Below are 17,243 nucleotides of genomic sequence, written 5' to 3'. Positions count from 1 at the left end.
GAAACAAACTATGATACTAGTTTGCCCACTGTTAGAGATGTGATTTCATGTCCCAAATGACTATAATTTCCAGTGATCATTTTAAGTATAAGTTAACAGAAGAATAAAGAATTCATATGTGACTTTCATAATATCAAGTTATTTCATAATTATGTTAAAAATAATGATGGGACCTGAGGAACAGAGGAAGGGATACTAATACCAAACTCAACTCTCCAGCTAACGTATCTGTCACCCCTTGGCTGCTTCTGCCACATCCATTTTTCATTCTTATGAGTTTTTCTGTCTAAAAATATATAAAATGAGGTTTGGTGATACAGCAGAATTAAATGATGCTTTCAGGTTCCCTCTAAATTTATTTAATCTGTGCTTTCTCCATTTCTTTCTACATGAAAAGAAAAATAGTAATTCTACAGATTGTTTTCTGATAGAGCTGAGCTTTAAAAGAATCTTCATTTCTGTTTTCTGTTGTAAATGATCCAAAAATAAGACTGCACTGTTAGCCCATTCTAAATGAATTATATAGTGGGTAAAACACGGTTCCCGTTGAATTCCGCATGTGGTTCAATGAATAAAAATTCATTCATAGACTTAAATTGGGACCTCATTAATGACGGAAATTATCTATATGTTCAAAATTCTGGTTTTGACCTTTAGAAAAGTGTTGATATTGGCAAGGCAGGCTTTGCTTTGGCTCGCTCAAGCAGTTGTCATTTTTATCCTCCAGCCTAGTTCAGTATCGCACTGGCCTTTGTCCATGCTGTGAAATCTTGTGTGTGTCATCTTAACCTTTCACCAGTCTAGTTTTCCACACTCCTTCAGCTCATTTTTACTTTCAAAGGGGTTATAATTTCCACTTGGGACGCTGGTGCCTGAAGGAGCCTGCTTGCAAGTGCAAGCCCAGACTTGACTTTGGTTGTCTGTGAGGGAAGATGGTGGGGGAGAGTGTGGGCAGACCGGGCGGCCGCTCCAGCGAGCCAGGAGGCGCGAGTCTTGCTGCAGGAAGGTGGTCTAAGAGTGGGTGGCTGCTTATCTTCCTGAAGAGGCTCTGTGCTAAAGTTTTTTGTTACAAAAGAGAAAACTTTCCAGCCTGCAAACAGAATAAATAAATCCTTGGATTATTAAAATGCCTTATGAAGTATTGGAAACTGCATTTGTATTGTGATAGTGATTTAAAAGAGGCGTCACCTTCAGCACACCCCTTCCATCCAGCGTGGCGCTGCTCCATTTCCACCAGTGTGCAGAAGCGCTCGTTCCTAATCGCTGTCTTCACGCAGCCGGCACACAGCTGGCTGCCCTTTCTTCAAGGACAGTCTCCCTCGTGCTTTGCCTCCTCCCATGTTCATTTTCCTTCTTGGTTCTCTGTTGACTCCTACTTTGTGCTTAGCGTCAACAGGTGTTCCTCAGGCTTCTGTCTTGGCCCTCTTCTCGTCCTGTGTCCCCTTCCTGGGTAATCTGGGGTCTCCATGCCACCTCCCCCACGACTGCTAGGCGGTCTGGTAAGTCTGTCTTGTGGCCTTTCCTGGCCCAGCCTCAGCACCGCCTGCACCTAAGCGTCCTGCAGACCCAGCGGACTCCGCGTGCCCCAGCACCTGCCTGCCCTGGCCCATGAACGGCACCGTCTTCTATTGGGCTTTCTTGTACATTTTTTCAATCCGTCCAGTCCCTAGATGCTAGTGATTCTACCTTAGAACTGTCTCTCAAGTCAGTCTCTCCACTGATCCCATCAACCACTAGTTCAGGCCCCTGTTCCCTTGGGCCTGGATTACCGTGTCAGTCTCCATCTGGTCTCCCTGCCTCTGCCCTTTCCTCATTTTCAGACTATCGGGGTCATCACCCTAAGAGGCAAATCTGATATCACTTGTCTGCTTTAAAAAATTTCCATTGACTGCCTCTTGTGTCAGAGTAAATATCCATCACCGTTAAAGTCCCTGGTGAGCATTCTTGGTCAGGGTCCCAGCCTACCTGACTGGTTATCTCTCACAACCCGACCCCTTGCTGTGCCACCTTGCACCCGTCACAGCACTACATACCTCCTTCCTGTATCACCTGTGTCTTTCATGACATATACTTGACCACTAGGCCTAGTATACTTTTCTTTGTTTGTAGTTATACTTCTGGTATCCTATTGTAATTATATAAAGTATAGGTAAATCCTAAGTCTGCAAAGTGCTATAAGGAAGTGTAGGGCTGACCTAGCAGCCTGAGCCATGCCTGGTGACTCAGGATGTGTTTATGAAGTAAATAAATGGTGTCAGTGGTAAATTTTAAAATTCCACGTGACACCAGAGTGCAGAAATGGTCCCAGCTCTGCTGGAAGTGAAGGCCCATGCGGGTCACTTGATCTGTGCCTGTTTCTTTACTGAGAAAATTTGACTTTGTCAACCCTTAGGTGATTTCTACTTTGGGATTCTGTGTTGCTCTTTTACCTGGCCCTGTCCAGTGTTCCCGTGTAAAGTCATTCTCAGAGTGCTTCCCCCTCAGGGTCCCTGAGTGTTTCACTTGTGATTGCACTCTCTGGTCTCTCCCTGCACGCCCTTTGAGAGATGATAACTTTTATGATATCATCTCATTTTAATCCTTAAGTTAATCTCTCTTCTTTTCCCTCTCCTCCCTGTTAGTGTTTGTTACAGTGTCCTTGGAAGGAGATAACACCCAAGACCAGAATACCTGCTTTTCTTTAGTAGTTGTGCATTCACTGTACTCCTACTGGGATGTGCACTGCTCTGCCTAATTGTAGATTTTGCCTATTTTGACCTAATTTAAATGGACTTAACTGATGAATTAGAAGTTCTTCACTAGAATACCCTTTATTAATAGTTCTTAGAGAGTGAGAGGGGGTTGAGGGTTGATAGTGGAGGAAGTATCAAGAATAACATGGCAGGACTCCCCTGGTGGTGCAGTGGTTAAGAATCCGCCTGCCAAGGCAGGGGTCACGGGTTCAAGCCCTGGTCCAGGAAGATCCCACATGCCACGAAGCAACTAAGCCCGTGCGCCACAACTACTGAGCCTGCGCTCTAGAGCCCGTGCGCCACAACTACTGAGCCCGCGTGCCAAAGCTGCTGAAGCCTGCGCGCCTAGAGCCCGTGCTCCACACCAAGAGAAGCCACCACAACGAGAAGCCCGCGCATCGCCAACGAAGAGTAGCCCCTGTTCACCTCAACTAGAGAAAGCCAGCGCGCAGCAACTAAGACTCAACACAGCCAAAATATAAATAAATAAATAGATAGATAGATAGACCCAACACAGCCAAAATATAAATAGATAGATAGATAGATAAATAAATAAGAATAACATGGCAGTAGGGACACCCTGGATTCTATCAGCACATCAGTAAGTGTATCTTCAGTTCTTTTTGCTACAAGATTTACACTGTGTTGGCCTGGCGGTGGGTATGCTCTTCTCTACAGATGCACATGCAATTCTGCCCTTCTTCAGGATTGCTTAGAGGAGGGTGGGTATGAGTTCTAAATTCTAGAGGACTCTACTAACAATCCGCAATTAGTAATTTGTTATTTTGTAATTGGGTTCCTAAAATTTTTCTCATCACATTTATTTACTTTTCAGCTGATGTTAAATTTATAAAAATAGGGATATTTAACAGCCATATGACCATTTTAAGGTACTTTTGGGTTTTTTTTTGGCTGCGTTGGGTCCTCGTCGCTGCGTGTGGGCTTTCTTTAGTTGCGGCGAGCGGGGGCCACTCTTCATTGTGGTGCACATGCTTCTCATTGCGGTGGCTTCTTTTGTTGCAGAGCACGGGCTCTAGGCGCGGAGGCGTCAGTAGTTGCGGCACGTGTGCTCAGTAGTTGCAGTATGCAGGTTCTAGGGAACGTGGGCTTCAGTAGTTGTGGTTCACAAGCTCTAGAGCGCAGGTTCAGTAGTTGTGGCACACGGGCTTAGTTGCTCCGTGGCATGTGGGATCTTCCCGGACCAGGGATTGAACTCGTGTCCCCTGCCTTGGCAGGCAGATTCTTAACCACTGCGCCACCAGGGAAGTCCCATATGACCTTTTAAAAGTTGTTTTCAGTGTGATTTTTGGACACCATTTTAATCCTGTTTTCTGAGCCAAAAATATTACCTGCAGTACTATGAAATAAGTACTGGAAGTCTTTTTTTAAATATGGAAGTTTTTTAATAAAGAAGACCTTTCTTAGTCTGTACTCAGAGTGGAAGGGGTCAGTTTGCACACTAGGTGGTCCCATACACACCACACCTTGGAAAAAAAATTTATTTTCTTTCTCTGAATAGCACGGGGAACTTTATTTATTTATTTATTTATTTGCATCTTTATTGGGGTATAATTGCTTTACAATGGTGTGTTGGTTTCTGCTGTATAGCAAAGTGAATCAGCTATACATATACATATATCCCCACATCCCCTCCCTCTTGCGTCTCCCTCCCACCCTCCCTATCCCACCCCTCTAGGTGGTCACAAAACACCGAGCTGATCTCCCTGTGCTATGCGGCTGCTTCCCACTAGTTAGCTATTTTACATTTACACCTTGGGAAATTTAACGTGTTATAAGCCCCTGTCTCAGCTTGGGCAGCCATAACAAAGTACCACAGACTGCGCGGCTTAAACAGCAGACATTATTGGTTACAGGTCTAGAGGCTGGATTTCTGAGATCAGGGTACCTGTATGATCTAGTTCTGGTGAGGGCTCTCTTTCTGGCTTGTCGGCAGCTGCCATCTGGCTGTGCGCTCATGCATAGAGAGAGGGAGAGGAAGAGAGAGAAATCCAGCTCTTTGGTTTCTCTTCTCATAGGGACACTAATTCTGTGGAATCAGTGCCCCTGTCCTTATGACCTCATTTAACTTTAGTTTCTTCCTTAGAGGCCCCATCTCTAACTATAGGTACACTGGGGGGTTGGGGGGGGCTTCAGCATACGAATTTTGAGGGCCGAAAACATTCAGTCTATAACATTCTGCCCTTGGCCTTCCATAATTCATGTCCTCTCACATTCAAAATACATTCATTCTACCCCAACAGCCCCCAAAGTCTTACTCATTCCAGCATCAACTGTACAGTCCAAAGTTTCATCTAAATATCATCTAAATCAGATATGGGTGAGGTCTGATTCATCCTGAGGCAAAATTCCTCAACAACTGTGAGCCTGTGAAAGCAGACAAGTTATGTGCTTCCAAATACAATGCTGGGTCAGGTACAGGGTAGACAATCCCGTTCCAAAAAGAAGAAACAGGAAGGAAGAAAGGGGTGATATGTCCCAAGCAAGTCCAAAAACTACCAAGGGAAGTTCTAGTAGATTTTAAGGCTCAAAGACAATGCTCTTTGGTTCCGTGCTCTGGCCTCCAGGTCCACTGGAGGGCAGTGTCGCCCCAGCTGTCTTGGGCCTCACCCAAGGCTCTCTGCAGAGGCACCACCCCGAGGTAGGGAGGGGCGGCCTCGCCCGCCCAAACCCTAGAGGCAGCCCTACCCTTTGAAACCCAGGAGAACTATCAGCCCTGCCCCGGGCCTGTGGCGAGAGTGCCAGCCCTTATGATCTCTGGATTGCCTTTAGGGTCATCCTTCCCTTGTCTGAAGGACTATGCACATTAGCAGAATGGTTGGTTCTTTTGCCCTGTGGGAAGTCTAACAGCCTTCCTTCACTTCCTCTGGTCTGTGTCTCCTTCAGTTCGGACTGGCAGTGCTTCTGCTCCTATAATCACATAATCTCTTTATTGAGTGGTAGTTTAGCTACACCTTTGGCATCCTCTTCCAAACATGCTTTTTCATTTTTTTGCAATATGAACAGGCTGAGAATTTTACAAATCTTCCTTTTTGCAGAACAATTCCTTCTTCAGTCCATCTGTTTTCTCTTGCATTTTATTGTAAGAAGTCAGGAGGACTCAGGCCGTACCTTTAACATTTGCTTAGAAATCTCTTATAACTATCTAATCTCACGACTCACATGTTTCATCATCCATACAACACTAAAAAAATTCAGCCAAGCTCTTTGCCATTTTATAATAAAAATTGCTGTCTTAGTTTGGGCTGCTGTAGTAAAAATACCATAGACTGGGTGACTTAAACAGCAGACATTTATTTCTAATAGTTCTGGAGGCTGGGAAGTCCAAATCCAAGGTACCAGTTGATTTGGTTCCTGGTGAGAGCCTCTTCCTAATTTGTAGACGGCTGCCTTCTGCTGTGTCCTCACATGCTAACAGAGAGATCCTCTCTCTTGTGTCTCTTCTTATAAGGGCACTAACCCCATTCATGAGGGCACCACCTTCTTGGCCTAATTATCTCCAAACGGCCCCACCTCCAAACACAGTCAAATTAGGGATTAGGGTCTCAATATATAGATTTGGGGGAGGACATAAACATTCAGTCCATAGCAATCACCTTTCCTCCAGTATCCAATAACTTGTTCCTCATTTCCGTTTGATACCTCACCAGAATCACCTTTAACATCCATATTTCTAGCAAGCACCCCCAGACTCCTCCAGCATCTGCCCATTACCCAGTTACAAAGCTGCTTCCACATTTTCACATATTTATTATGGCAGCGTCCCACTTCATGGTACCAAAATCTGTCTTATTCGGCTTGGGCTGCCATAACAAATGACCATAGATGTGGGGCTTAAACAACAGACATTTATTTTCTCACAGTTCTAGAGGCTGGAAGTTCAAGATTGAGGTGCCGCCGTGGTCAGTTTCTAGTGAGAACCCTCTTCCTGGCTTTTAGGCAGCAGCCATCTGGATGTGTGCTCACATGGCCTTTCCTCTGTGCTCAGCAGAGAGATGTAGGGATCTCTTGGTGTCTCTTCTTCTAAGGATACTCGCTAATCCTGTCAGGTCAGGGCCCCACCCTGGTGACCTCATTCAGCCTTAATTACTTTCTTGGAGGCTCCATCTCCAAATACAGCCACACTGTGGGGTTAGGGGTTCAACATATGGATTTAGGGGGGACACAAACATTCGGTCCAGAGTACTCCCTCTTCTCTGGTTTTGTATGAACTTTGCTTAGGGATCTATTGCCTTCCTGGAGCCTTTGTATGCTTTTTCCTTACTTGGATTTCTTAAAAAATGGGACCTTCTATTGCCCATTCACCCTCTACGGAACAATACAGGCTACCCCTGCAGAACAAGTCATGGTGGCAGGCCTGGTGATAGCACTGTGACACGGTGATCCCAGGTGGCTGGCGTGCCCTGCTAAGTGCTGCTTGTTCTCATTGCTGGGGACTGTGATGAACGTTACAGTCTCCTGGTTAGTGTTGTCTCGTCTTTTTTTTTTTTTAAGAGTTGGGTTTCGGATTTCTGTTTCATGCTTAGAATTATTGTGGCTTTTGGCAGAGAACATTTTAAACTGGGTGAAAAGGCCAAAAAAAAAAAAATGTAGAATCAAGAAGTGAAAGCACAATTGTTTACAGTTCAGTAAGCAGTTGTGGTTAAGAAATGTGTCTGTTCATCATTGCCAGATGACTTAAAATTTTATGGGGGAGCATAAATTTTAAACAAAGAGTGCTTTTACAGGGTAAAGATGTAAATTTCTTCAGAATTTAGTTTTTAGGTATTATAATCTAGACCTCCTGCTTAGAGCTTTATGAATTTTATTGTGAAATTATCTGTGAAATGAATCTCATGGCAGCTTACAACATTTACTCAGAAACTAAAATTTTGATGTACCAAGCATTAATAATAATATAATAATGCAGTTAATTAGAGAGTCACTAATTGAATACTCACAGGCACATAATATTGCTGGGTGTTTGGGATCATTGGTAAAATTAAGCATAGTTGTAACCTTTCAAAAGAAAAGATAGTATAATTGTGTACAAATAAGTACAATTCAACTTTCAGTGCATAGTAATGAAAAAAAACCAGTGGTACAATACAGTGAATAGAAAAAACATCATTTGGATTTGATTTTGGACTGTATTGTTTATTTTTCTTTTTGGAGCATCACTTGAATTACAGTTTATTTTGCATCCTTTGGGTAAATATCAAAACCAATTGAGGTGAGGGAGGTAGGTCAAAACCATCTTGGTTGGCAGTGAAATCAAGAACAGAAAAATAGTCCCCCAAATTCTTTACATCAGTTTGTATTATTCGAGTTCATTCAGCTCATATATATTTTGTTGGTATTTATCCAAGTACAGCACAGAGTTCATGATTTAATAGACCAAATTATTCATTTTATGTGTTAAAATCTTGGTACAGTCGTACAGTGATGACATAAAGGAGAGTGATAAACCCTGCTGAATGGAAAAGGGGAATTGTGGTTAGAGAATTCACCTGGGAGACGGTGATGAAATGCTTTCTTAAAGTATGGGTATAGAAACAATTTAAAGATACTTGAGTAGAGCTGTGGAATTTGAGGGTAGAGTGGTGAGAAGTAACTGGTAACAAAGGTGTTTCTAAACAGTGGACAGTTGTCTGGATTACTCAGTGGTTGGCGCCTGAAGGATTCAAGAACAGAGGTGGCTGTCGTTAAATTTACATGTACACAGGGCCACTCTGGAGGGCCTTGGGTTAGGGCAGAGTAGTCAGGTACCAGACTGCGGAGGTCAGTTAGGGCCAGGCTGTTGTAATAACTAAGAGGTATCTCAGCCTTAATAAATCCAACACTGATATCATGACACCACTGTTATCCCCTGTCCCTCGCCACACACACACACACACACACACACACACACACACACACCCCTGCTCCTCTGTCTGCACAGGAAGCAGGTGAACTTTAAACTCCCCTGATCTCCATCCCTGACCCTTGCTATGCAATCTGTGTGTGTGTGTGTGTGTGTGTGTGTGTGTGTGTGTGTGTGTGTGTGTACATGATGGGTGAGGACTGAGGAAAAAAGTAATGGTGGGCACCTGTTGATGATTTGGCCTGAAGAAGAGAAAAAGTACCAGTTTCAGAGAATAGTAGGGCATATATTTTAAAGCAAGACACTTTATGGATTAGCCTGTTAGAATATCTATGAAGATAAAGAGAGGAATAATACAGGGAAGATCCCAAATTACTCTGTGGTCATCGTTTGCATAATTAAGTGGAACAACTTAAAGTTAGTGCAACAATTATATTATGAAAAGTATTTCATGATAAAAAATTACAGATGTTTCTGTCTCTATAGGAGGATGATTTCAGTATTTCTCGCCCCGTACTAACTTGCTTCACCTGGTACTTTCTTTTATAGTTTTTGTTAATTTCTTGTATAGTATTTTTTGTATAAGTATTCGTGAATGCTTTCCTCACAATATATATTAATTCATCAACATAACCCACTGAGGAGGATTGGAATTAACATGCGTATAAATGGACCCTAGCCACCTGTATATTTCAAATAAGTCATTTAAGCCAGGAATCAAAAGTATATTTTGTTCTTATATTACTTGCTCGATTCTTTTGTGGCCTCTTGCTCATTTAAAATCAAAGACTTATTTTTTAGAGCAGTTTGCTGATAAAATAAATCACCCACTCATTCATGCATTCATTCATCAAATGTTAGCCTTTAAGTTCACTATTTGCCATTTTGACTACAGAGTGTTTCATCTGCTCGGCATATGTATGGATAGAAATTACTAGATCCTGTGGTGTATTTCCTCTGTGAATCGTCTGTTCCTGTGTCTTAACCACTTTGGTGCTGTGTTGATATCTGTGCTTTCCATTTGGTCTTCGGGGCACTTCTTCCTCAGCGTTTGGTTTCTGTCAAATTATACTCTTCCTTTTCAGTGTTGAAATCCTGACTGTGCCCAACCAGCGATAAGCCTCACTTGAGTCCATTTCTCAACCTGGTGTGCTTTTTCTTTTCTTTTTTTTTTTTTTTAACATTTAAACAAGTCCGATGTTTTAGCATAATAAAATAGAGAAAAAAAGCATCCTCAGTTTCCTGTCTTTAATTGCCATTTACCCTCGAGACACTGCAAGTATAGGACTTGTGAGAATACTCAGTTGTGAGCATAAAATCTGCCAGTAATCCTCTCTAACCTTAAGAAAGTCATATGAGCAACTAACTTGTTCAGTTTTCTTATTTGTCAAAAAAGGAGATTAATATCTTCCTTACCTGTTTCATATGGTTATTGTGGATCAAGTACCATAATAGATTTGAAAATGCCTTGAAAAGTTGATATTGTGACAGTGACTGATGACAGTGGCAGCCATTATTTTGTATGGGTGACAGACCAGGCCCTGCACTGTAGGCTTTCTGTGCTCTCTCTCTCTCAGTGTTTGCAGTGTTCTTGACTATAGCTGATACTATCTCCGTTTAAAAAGGAGGATACTTGTAAGTGTAGATAAGGTATTTGAGGATTTCAGAGGGAAGGAATAGTTGCCTCTGGCTGAGATTCAGGAGACACTTCCCTTGACAACATGAAACTTTGACTGAGTCTCACAGCATTTATGGAAAATGTTGCCCCACTGTCACAGAATGGCCTTTTATGTTTCATCCATCTAACTGCAAAACAGTCTTCTTCGTTTGTAAAACCAGTATCTCTTGTGCTCAGATTGAAAGCTTGCACTGAGTGCATAACTTGTCTTGGGTTGTCCCAGGCTCTTTCTCCCTCAGAGGAAGAGGAGGAGATGACGCTGCTTACTTTCTGCAGGGAAGGCAGACCACTGGCTTCTCCTCAGGCCTGTGTGGGAGCACGTCCTGTGGGAGGGCCTTCACGGTGCTTGGTGGAGAAGTGCTGTTCGCAGCCCTGTGTGCATCCAAGGTAGCACTCCCAGACCTGTTTGGTCACCAAGCATGCTGTGTTGATGGTCAAATCAGGGTTCATAGTTACTAGATATTGTCAGGCGTTCTCATAAAAATCTTCAAAGAAGCTGCAGTCAGTAGCAGTGTGACTCATCATAGATATATAGGTATTTCTGCTGCAATACTATTTATGTGTTTCTGTAGTGTCTTGCCTTTTGTAAGATCTGTCAGCGTCTGTGTGGACTGTAGGGTTGGGGGCAGACCACTGAAAACCTACATCGCTTGGTCATCAGCCGCACATGACAGTGATCGGTTACCCGAAGGGAGAACGGTGCTGCCCGGGCACCGCTGGCCGCTTGAACTCCGGCAGGACAGTGGGGTGCTGGAGAGCGCGGGCCATGGGGCTCTGGACGGCGGCTGCTTGAACTCCGGCAGGGCAGTGGGTGCTGGAGAGCACGGGCCATGGGGCTCTGGACGGCGGCTGCTTGAACTCCGGCAGGGCAGTGGGTGCTGGAGAGCGCGGGCCATGGGGCTCTGGACGGCGGCTGCTTGAACTCCGGCAGGGCAGTGGGTGCTGGAGAGCACGGGCCATGGGGCTCTGGACGGCGGCTGCTGCCGCTGGCAGAGGGTAGTGTTGGGGGTAACCCCTGAGTGCAGGTGAAAGTGTTAAAAATTCCTAAAATATGTCCAGAAATTTGCCTGTGGCTAGTGCAGTCCCTAACACTAGGGCTTTTCCCTTCGCTGCCAGTGAACTTAACTCCGCCCACTGCATTGCTGCCCTGCCCAGGAAAAACGGTGTGTTCACTGCAGTGACCCCCACATATCCTGACTTCTTTTCCTGTTCACCAGCTGAGGGTGAGCTACTTTTTATTAAAAAGTCACCTGTCGTGGCACAGCAGACTCAGTCTTCGCTTCCTAGGCAGTGCCGTTCTTTAAAGTGTGTTTTTACTCCCCGTAGTGACCAGCGCAGCTTAGCACAGCTTAGGATGTGCTTGGTCACATCCTTCCCCCTTCTGTTTCCTTCTTACCTTAAGAAACAGTCTCACGATAGACACATACTTAGAAATCATAGTTCCAGATAGTGCTCTGGGGAGATGCCATGACCTTGCTTCATACATGAACACTTGCTGGTGGCACTCAGAGAGAGGAGGGCATGGAAAACTTGGGGTCCAGGGGAAAATGAGTAGAGAAAAGTGAAAGGGAGAAAGAAATGGAAACGAAATTAAACTATATAACTAAGGCGCTGGTACTGTTTAAATGTTAATTTTTATACTCGCTGTTAACCAGTTAGCTAAAGTGGTAATGAAAGTCATATTGGTGTCTGTTATTAGCAAGGCACTGTGCCTGACACTTAGGTTTTATCTCATTTAATTCATTTATTTTTTTAACTAAAAAGCAGAGAGTAATGACAAAAAAGGGTATTTACTACCTAGAATTAATAACACATATTAATCTTTTGTCATTTTTGCTTCACATATTTTTATAACAAACAATACGGCAGATAAGTCTGAAATCCCCTGGGTTCCCTTGCTGTGTCACGCTCCTCTTTCTCGCGTGATTCAACAGTTACAGCGAGTTTTCTGTGTGTCCTGCTAGTCCATATTTATGTACTTGTATGACGTATGTATCTGTAACAATATTTTATTGGTCTTTGTGTTTAAGAAAAATAACATTATGGGTGTTAGGCTGTACATATCTGTTTACCCCTCTTGTATTTGAGTTCTCTCCAAGCTGATAGATACAGATCGGGTCCATTCACATAAGCTTCTGTAGAGTGTCTCTTCCATGAACCCACCACAGTTTACCCATTGGCTATGGACTGATGCTGGGTTGCCTCCTCTTACAAACAACACTGAAATGTGCAGCCTTGTCTAGATCTCCTGATGCATGTGACAGAGTTCCTGGGTACATAGCTGGGATTTCCAGGTTATAGGCTATGCACACTCTCAACTTTATCTTATTTAATTCTTAAAAATGTTAATCGAGGCAGGTGGCTTGATCCCCAGTTTACACATGAGAAAAATGAGGTGTTGAAATGCTGTGTAACTTGGCCAACTTAATTAATAAGAGAGCCAGTGATTGAATCCAGATCGAATTCCACCCATTTAAATCTAGAGCCCTAACTCCCATCAGTCCACAGAAATCCTCAACTTGGAACGTCCACGATCGTGAGAATACTTGCAGCCGGCCAGTCATGCTGCGTCGTCTCAAAGTAGACAATCAAAGCAGGGCATGAGGTGGAGAGGACCCGGTCATACTCCTTTTGTTGTGATGTTTGAAAGGGTTCAGGTTTTGGAGTGAAAACGTGCCTTGTGAAGTGATGGATCTGAGTTTTCCGTATGTGCAAGACTGTTTCTTTATGATAGAAAACTGTTTCTTATGTTGCTTAAAATGTATATATTAAATGCAACATGCAGGTTATATTGATTAAAAAAAAAAAGATGTTACCGTGAGCATGTTAGAGTCTGTATTTTACTTTGCAAAGTATCAATATATAGACCATTTTCTCCAGGTGAAGAAAGCTATCTGAAAGTGATTCTCTTTTTCATGATAATTTTATTCACACTTGGACCATATGTCTTTTAGGCTTCATTTTTGCTTTTGTTCTTTTCTTCACCTTCTAGGTATAAAATCTGGTATATTAACTGTGAAAATTCTAGAGCTTCATGAGGAATGCACCATCCAAGTTGCAATGTGTGAGCAGTTATCGGGGCTGCAGGCTGACAGCTCTTCTCAGGGTGGGGCCCCTGGGACTGGCCTGAAGGTTCTCTTCGCCAAGGAGACTGCACGCTGCCTCAGGGGACTTCCACAAGACATCATCCGTATCTACCCTCCCTGGTGAGTGCAGAGAACCGATCCCCACAGTCACCAACTGTGAGTTTGTCTCAGAAGACATTTTTATCAGGAACATTTTTGTCACTTTATTATACAGTAATGCCAGGGGATGGAGCCAGGATTCGACATAGATTTTAGGTAACAGAAGCTCTGAACTGTCTCTGATGGCTCGTTTGTACTTCTGGTAGCAAATTTTTGATAATTTGGCGGGGGTGGGGAGGTGGTGAGGGAGAAACAAGCACATCAGGATTCCTGCTGAAGTGGTGTGTTGTTATGAAATCTGGCTGTTTTTGTTTTTATCTTTCTTAGAAATATAATTTTAGTAAGAGTGATTATGTGACAGTAGAATAATACACATTAATTTAATACTTCTTTGCTAATTACTTTAGGGGGATAAAAATCATGAATTAAGACATAATAGGGTTTGATCTTCAGGGGCATAAGTGGTCATTAGTGGATCAGAAATTATTTTTGAGGATACCATGTTTGTTTTCTTCTGTATAGGGTATTAATTTTTACCACCAAAAGAAGAGGGAAGGTTTGAGCAGACTTGTTTTAAGGGCTGTTAATTTTATTGACAGTTTTTAAGTTTCATTCATCTGTTAAATTCTTAGGTTTGAATTCAACTTAAAGATCTTTAAGTTAAACTTCTTCCCCAGAGGAGGGATCTTTTCATTGTGTCCATAGTGAGTGATCATCAGTCTCTAATTAAATTCTTCCACAAACAGGCTGAGGATATCAGAGGGGTAACTTGCATTACTTTATTTTATTTAAATTTCAAATACATTTTTAAATTGAACAATGTAATATACATATAGAATCATACACAGATTATAAGTATACATTTCATCAAGTAATCACAAAGTGAATACATTTCTGTCCAGTCCAAGAAATAGAATGCAGTCCATACCTGAGACTGCAACACTCTCCTGTTTCCTTCCTCTCCCTCCTGCTCCAGGTGACCATGATCCTGACTTCTGATGCAGTAGACGCCTTTGAATGTGGGTTTTGTGCTTCTCAGTATATTGTTACCATAATAACTTGTAAAGCTTATAGCCGTTTCCACTGCTGACAGTTTCTCAGCAGTCACATCAATACCACCGTCAACATTTTTATGACTGCACATTATAATTTCTTTACTCTTTCCATATTCTCAGCATATAATATATATCCATTCTTTTGCTAACATAAATAACTCTTTAATAGATATTCATATATACGTATTTACATATTTCAGATTATTTCTCAGAGTAGATTTTAGGAACTGTTTTAGTGGATTAAAGGATATACCTTTTTTTTTTTGCTTTTAATTAATTTTTTTGGAGTGTAGTTGCTTTACAATGTTGTGTTAGTTTCTACTGCACAGCAAAATGAATCAGCTATACATATACATATATCCCCTCTTTTTTGGATTTCCTTCCCATTTAGGTCACCACAGTGCAGTAAGTAGAGTTCCCTGTGCTATATAGTATATTCTCATTAGTTGTCTATTTTATACATAGCATCAGTAGTGTATATGGGTCAATCCCAAAAGGGTATACATTTTGTTGTTGCTGTTACTGCTGTGATTTCTTGGTACAGTTAAGTAAACTATAAACCTCATAGTAGAGTACCTGCTGCTAGTCAAACTGAATACTTTCTCTTATATTTATTTACTGATGACAGCTTCTCTTTCGCAAATTGTTTTTCTTAACTTTTACTCATATATTCATTGGGGTCCAAGGGATATTCTTATCAATTCATATGTCTGTTTTGTATAGTAAAACTTTTCTATTTATACAGTTATGTTACTTATGATAACAATTTTGTTTTTTCCTTCCTAATACTTATGCTTCTTTACCTGTTTCATGTCTTGTTGCATTGGCTATAACTTCCAAATCAAAACTTTTTCACTGCTGTATTCCCAGTGACTAGAATAATGCTTGGCCTATGGTAGACATTCAATAACTATATGATTAATGTTGAGTATTAGATAATCATCAAGATGTTGTCAGTCTTGTTATGTTCCGTTTGAATGAGAGGATGTATCAGTGTATTTCATTGATTTGTACATTCGCTAAGAAGCATTTTTTGATGTTTACTTACTGTATAATAAACCTTGTGCTAAATAATGGGTAAACGGTATTCAAAATGAATGACAAATCATCTCTGCCCTTAAGGGACTCACTTTATGGTGGAAGAGAAAGGTAAAATAAACATGTGATAAAGACTCTAGGAAGTATAATAATAGAGGTCTGTACAAAGGATGTGAGAGCAGTGAAGAGGTAAGCATGACTGATAGATCGGTAGGGGAGAGAGAGAGAGAGAGAGAGAGAGTGTGTGTGTGTGTGTGTGTGTGTGTGTGTGTGTGTGTGTGTACTGGGGAGAGAGCAGATTGAGGTAGCTTCCTGGAGTTGCTGATTCTCTATCTAAGTTATGAAGGCTAAGTTGGAAAGAACCAAAGAAGGGGCTGTGAGGGCATTTGCAGTAGAGGAGACTGAATTAGCAAAGAACAAGAGGCCAGAGTGGCATGGTGTATGCAGGAATATACATAGTGCATATGGATGAAGGGGAATTCTGCAGCAGGAGTGGCAGCAAGTGAGGATGGAGAACGTGTGTACAGTGTTAGAGAGCTGGTGTGTTAAATCCTCCCTGCTGTCTAGGAAAGGAAGGATGTGATCTTACTCACAGTTTGAAATTTGTGCAGGATAACTTAGAAGGAGGCCGCAGTAAAGGCATCCAGGAGACTTTGGGAGTAGCTCAAGTCTGAGGGAAGAAGATGACTTGGACTAGGATGGTAAACAGTAGATTCAGTATGTATCTCAGAGTTGGCAGCAACAGGATGTGCTGATGGGTTTGATGTGGTTTGTGAAGGAAAGACAAGAAACAAGATTCCTCTGAGTTTCTGGCTTGAGGAAACAAGTGAGTTAGGGCACCATGTAGTAAAATGGGGGGACTTGGGGCAGATTTTGATGGCACAGTCAGCAGTACCTTCTCGACACCAGCAATACCTAAATCCCTGAGTAAACACAAGAGAGACTATGATGCCTGAAGAGAAACTGTCAGCTGGTCTGGTTTTCAGTGTAACCCACATGTGGTAACTGCCGAGGTAGAGCCCTCAGGCTTGTTCACAGCTGCTTTTGTTCCTGCTCCATCTTTGCCACCTGGGATTCTGTGAAATGAAGAAATTGCTAGGAGTAAAGCAATGCTAAAGGTGGAAGGTTTGCTTATAGGGTGGGATTATCTTCCTGTTATGACAGCCAGTCTTTTCCCACCAAAATTACCGAGTGTCTTCAGAGGAAATAAATAGAAAAGAAAACTAATGCAGTGTGAAAATGAAAAAATGAGCACAGAACGAACAGAAGGTCAATAAGGAAACAGAAGACTTGAATGACGCAATAAACCAATTAGACCTAACAAGTAGGTAGAGAGCACTCTTATCTCAAAACAGCAAAATATATATTCTTCTTAACTGTGCATAGAATGTTCTCCAACTAAACCCAGATGTTAGGCTACAAAAGTTGTTACAGACTGAATTGTGTTCCATTTAAATTCATATATTGAAGTTCTAATCCCCACTATACCTCACAATGTGACTATACAGCAAGTCCCCTACATATGACGCGTTCGTAAGTCCAGTTTGCTCGTAAGTCCAACAAAGTTAGCCTAGGTTTCCAAGTAACACAATCTGCTATATAGTACTGTACTGTAATAGGTTTATAATAGTTTTCACACAAATAACACATTAAAAAACAAACGCAAAAAAAAAAACCCTTTTTAATCTTACAGTA

At 42.1% G+C, this 17,243-nt stretch overlaps 1 protein-coding gene across 8 annotated transcripts in view; it reads left to right on the top strand.

Annotated features, from left to right (window-relative positions):
• Window positions 1-17,243, top strand: part of SPIDR (scaffold protein involved in DNA repair) — a 358,585-nt gene that overhangs the window by 152,720 nt on the left and 188,622 nt on the right. For all 8 annotated transcript variants that reach the window (XM_059902231.1, XM_059902230.1, XM_059902227.1 and 5 more), the window contains exon 8: window positions 13,263-13,476. In XM_059902231.1, coding sequence (XP_059758214.1) covers window positions 13,263-13,476 — 214 coding nt within the window. The remainder of the gene's footprint in view (window positions 1-13,262; window positions 13,477-17,243) is intronic.

Source organism: Balaenoptera ricei, chromosome 17 (genome assembly GCF_028023285.1).
Source record: "Balaenoptera ricei isolate mBalRic1 chromosome 17, mBalRic1.hap2, whole genome shotgun sequence".
NCBI lineage: Eukaryota > Metazoa > Chordata > Mammalia > Artiodactyla > Balaenopteridae > Balaenoptera > Balaenoptera ricei.
This window is presented reverse-complemented; position numbering and strand designations above follow the sequence as displayed.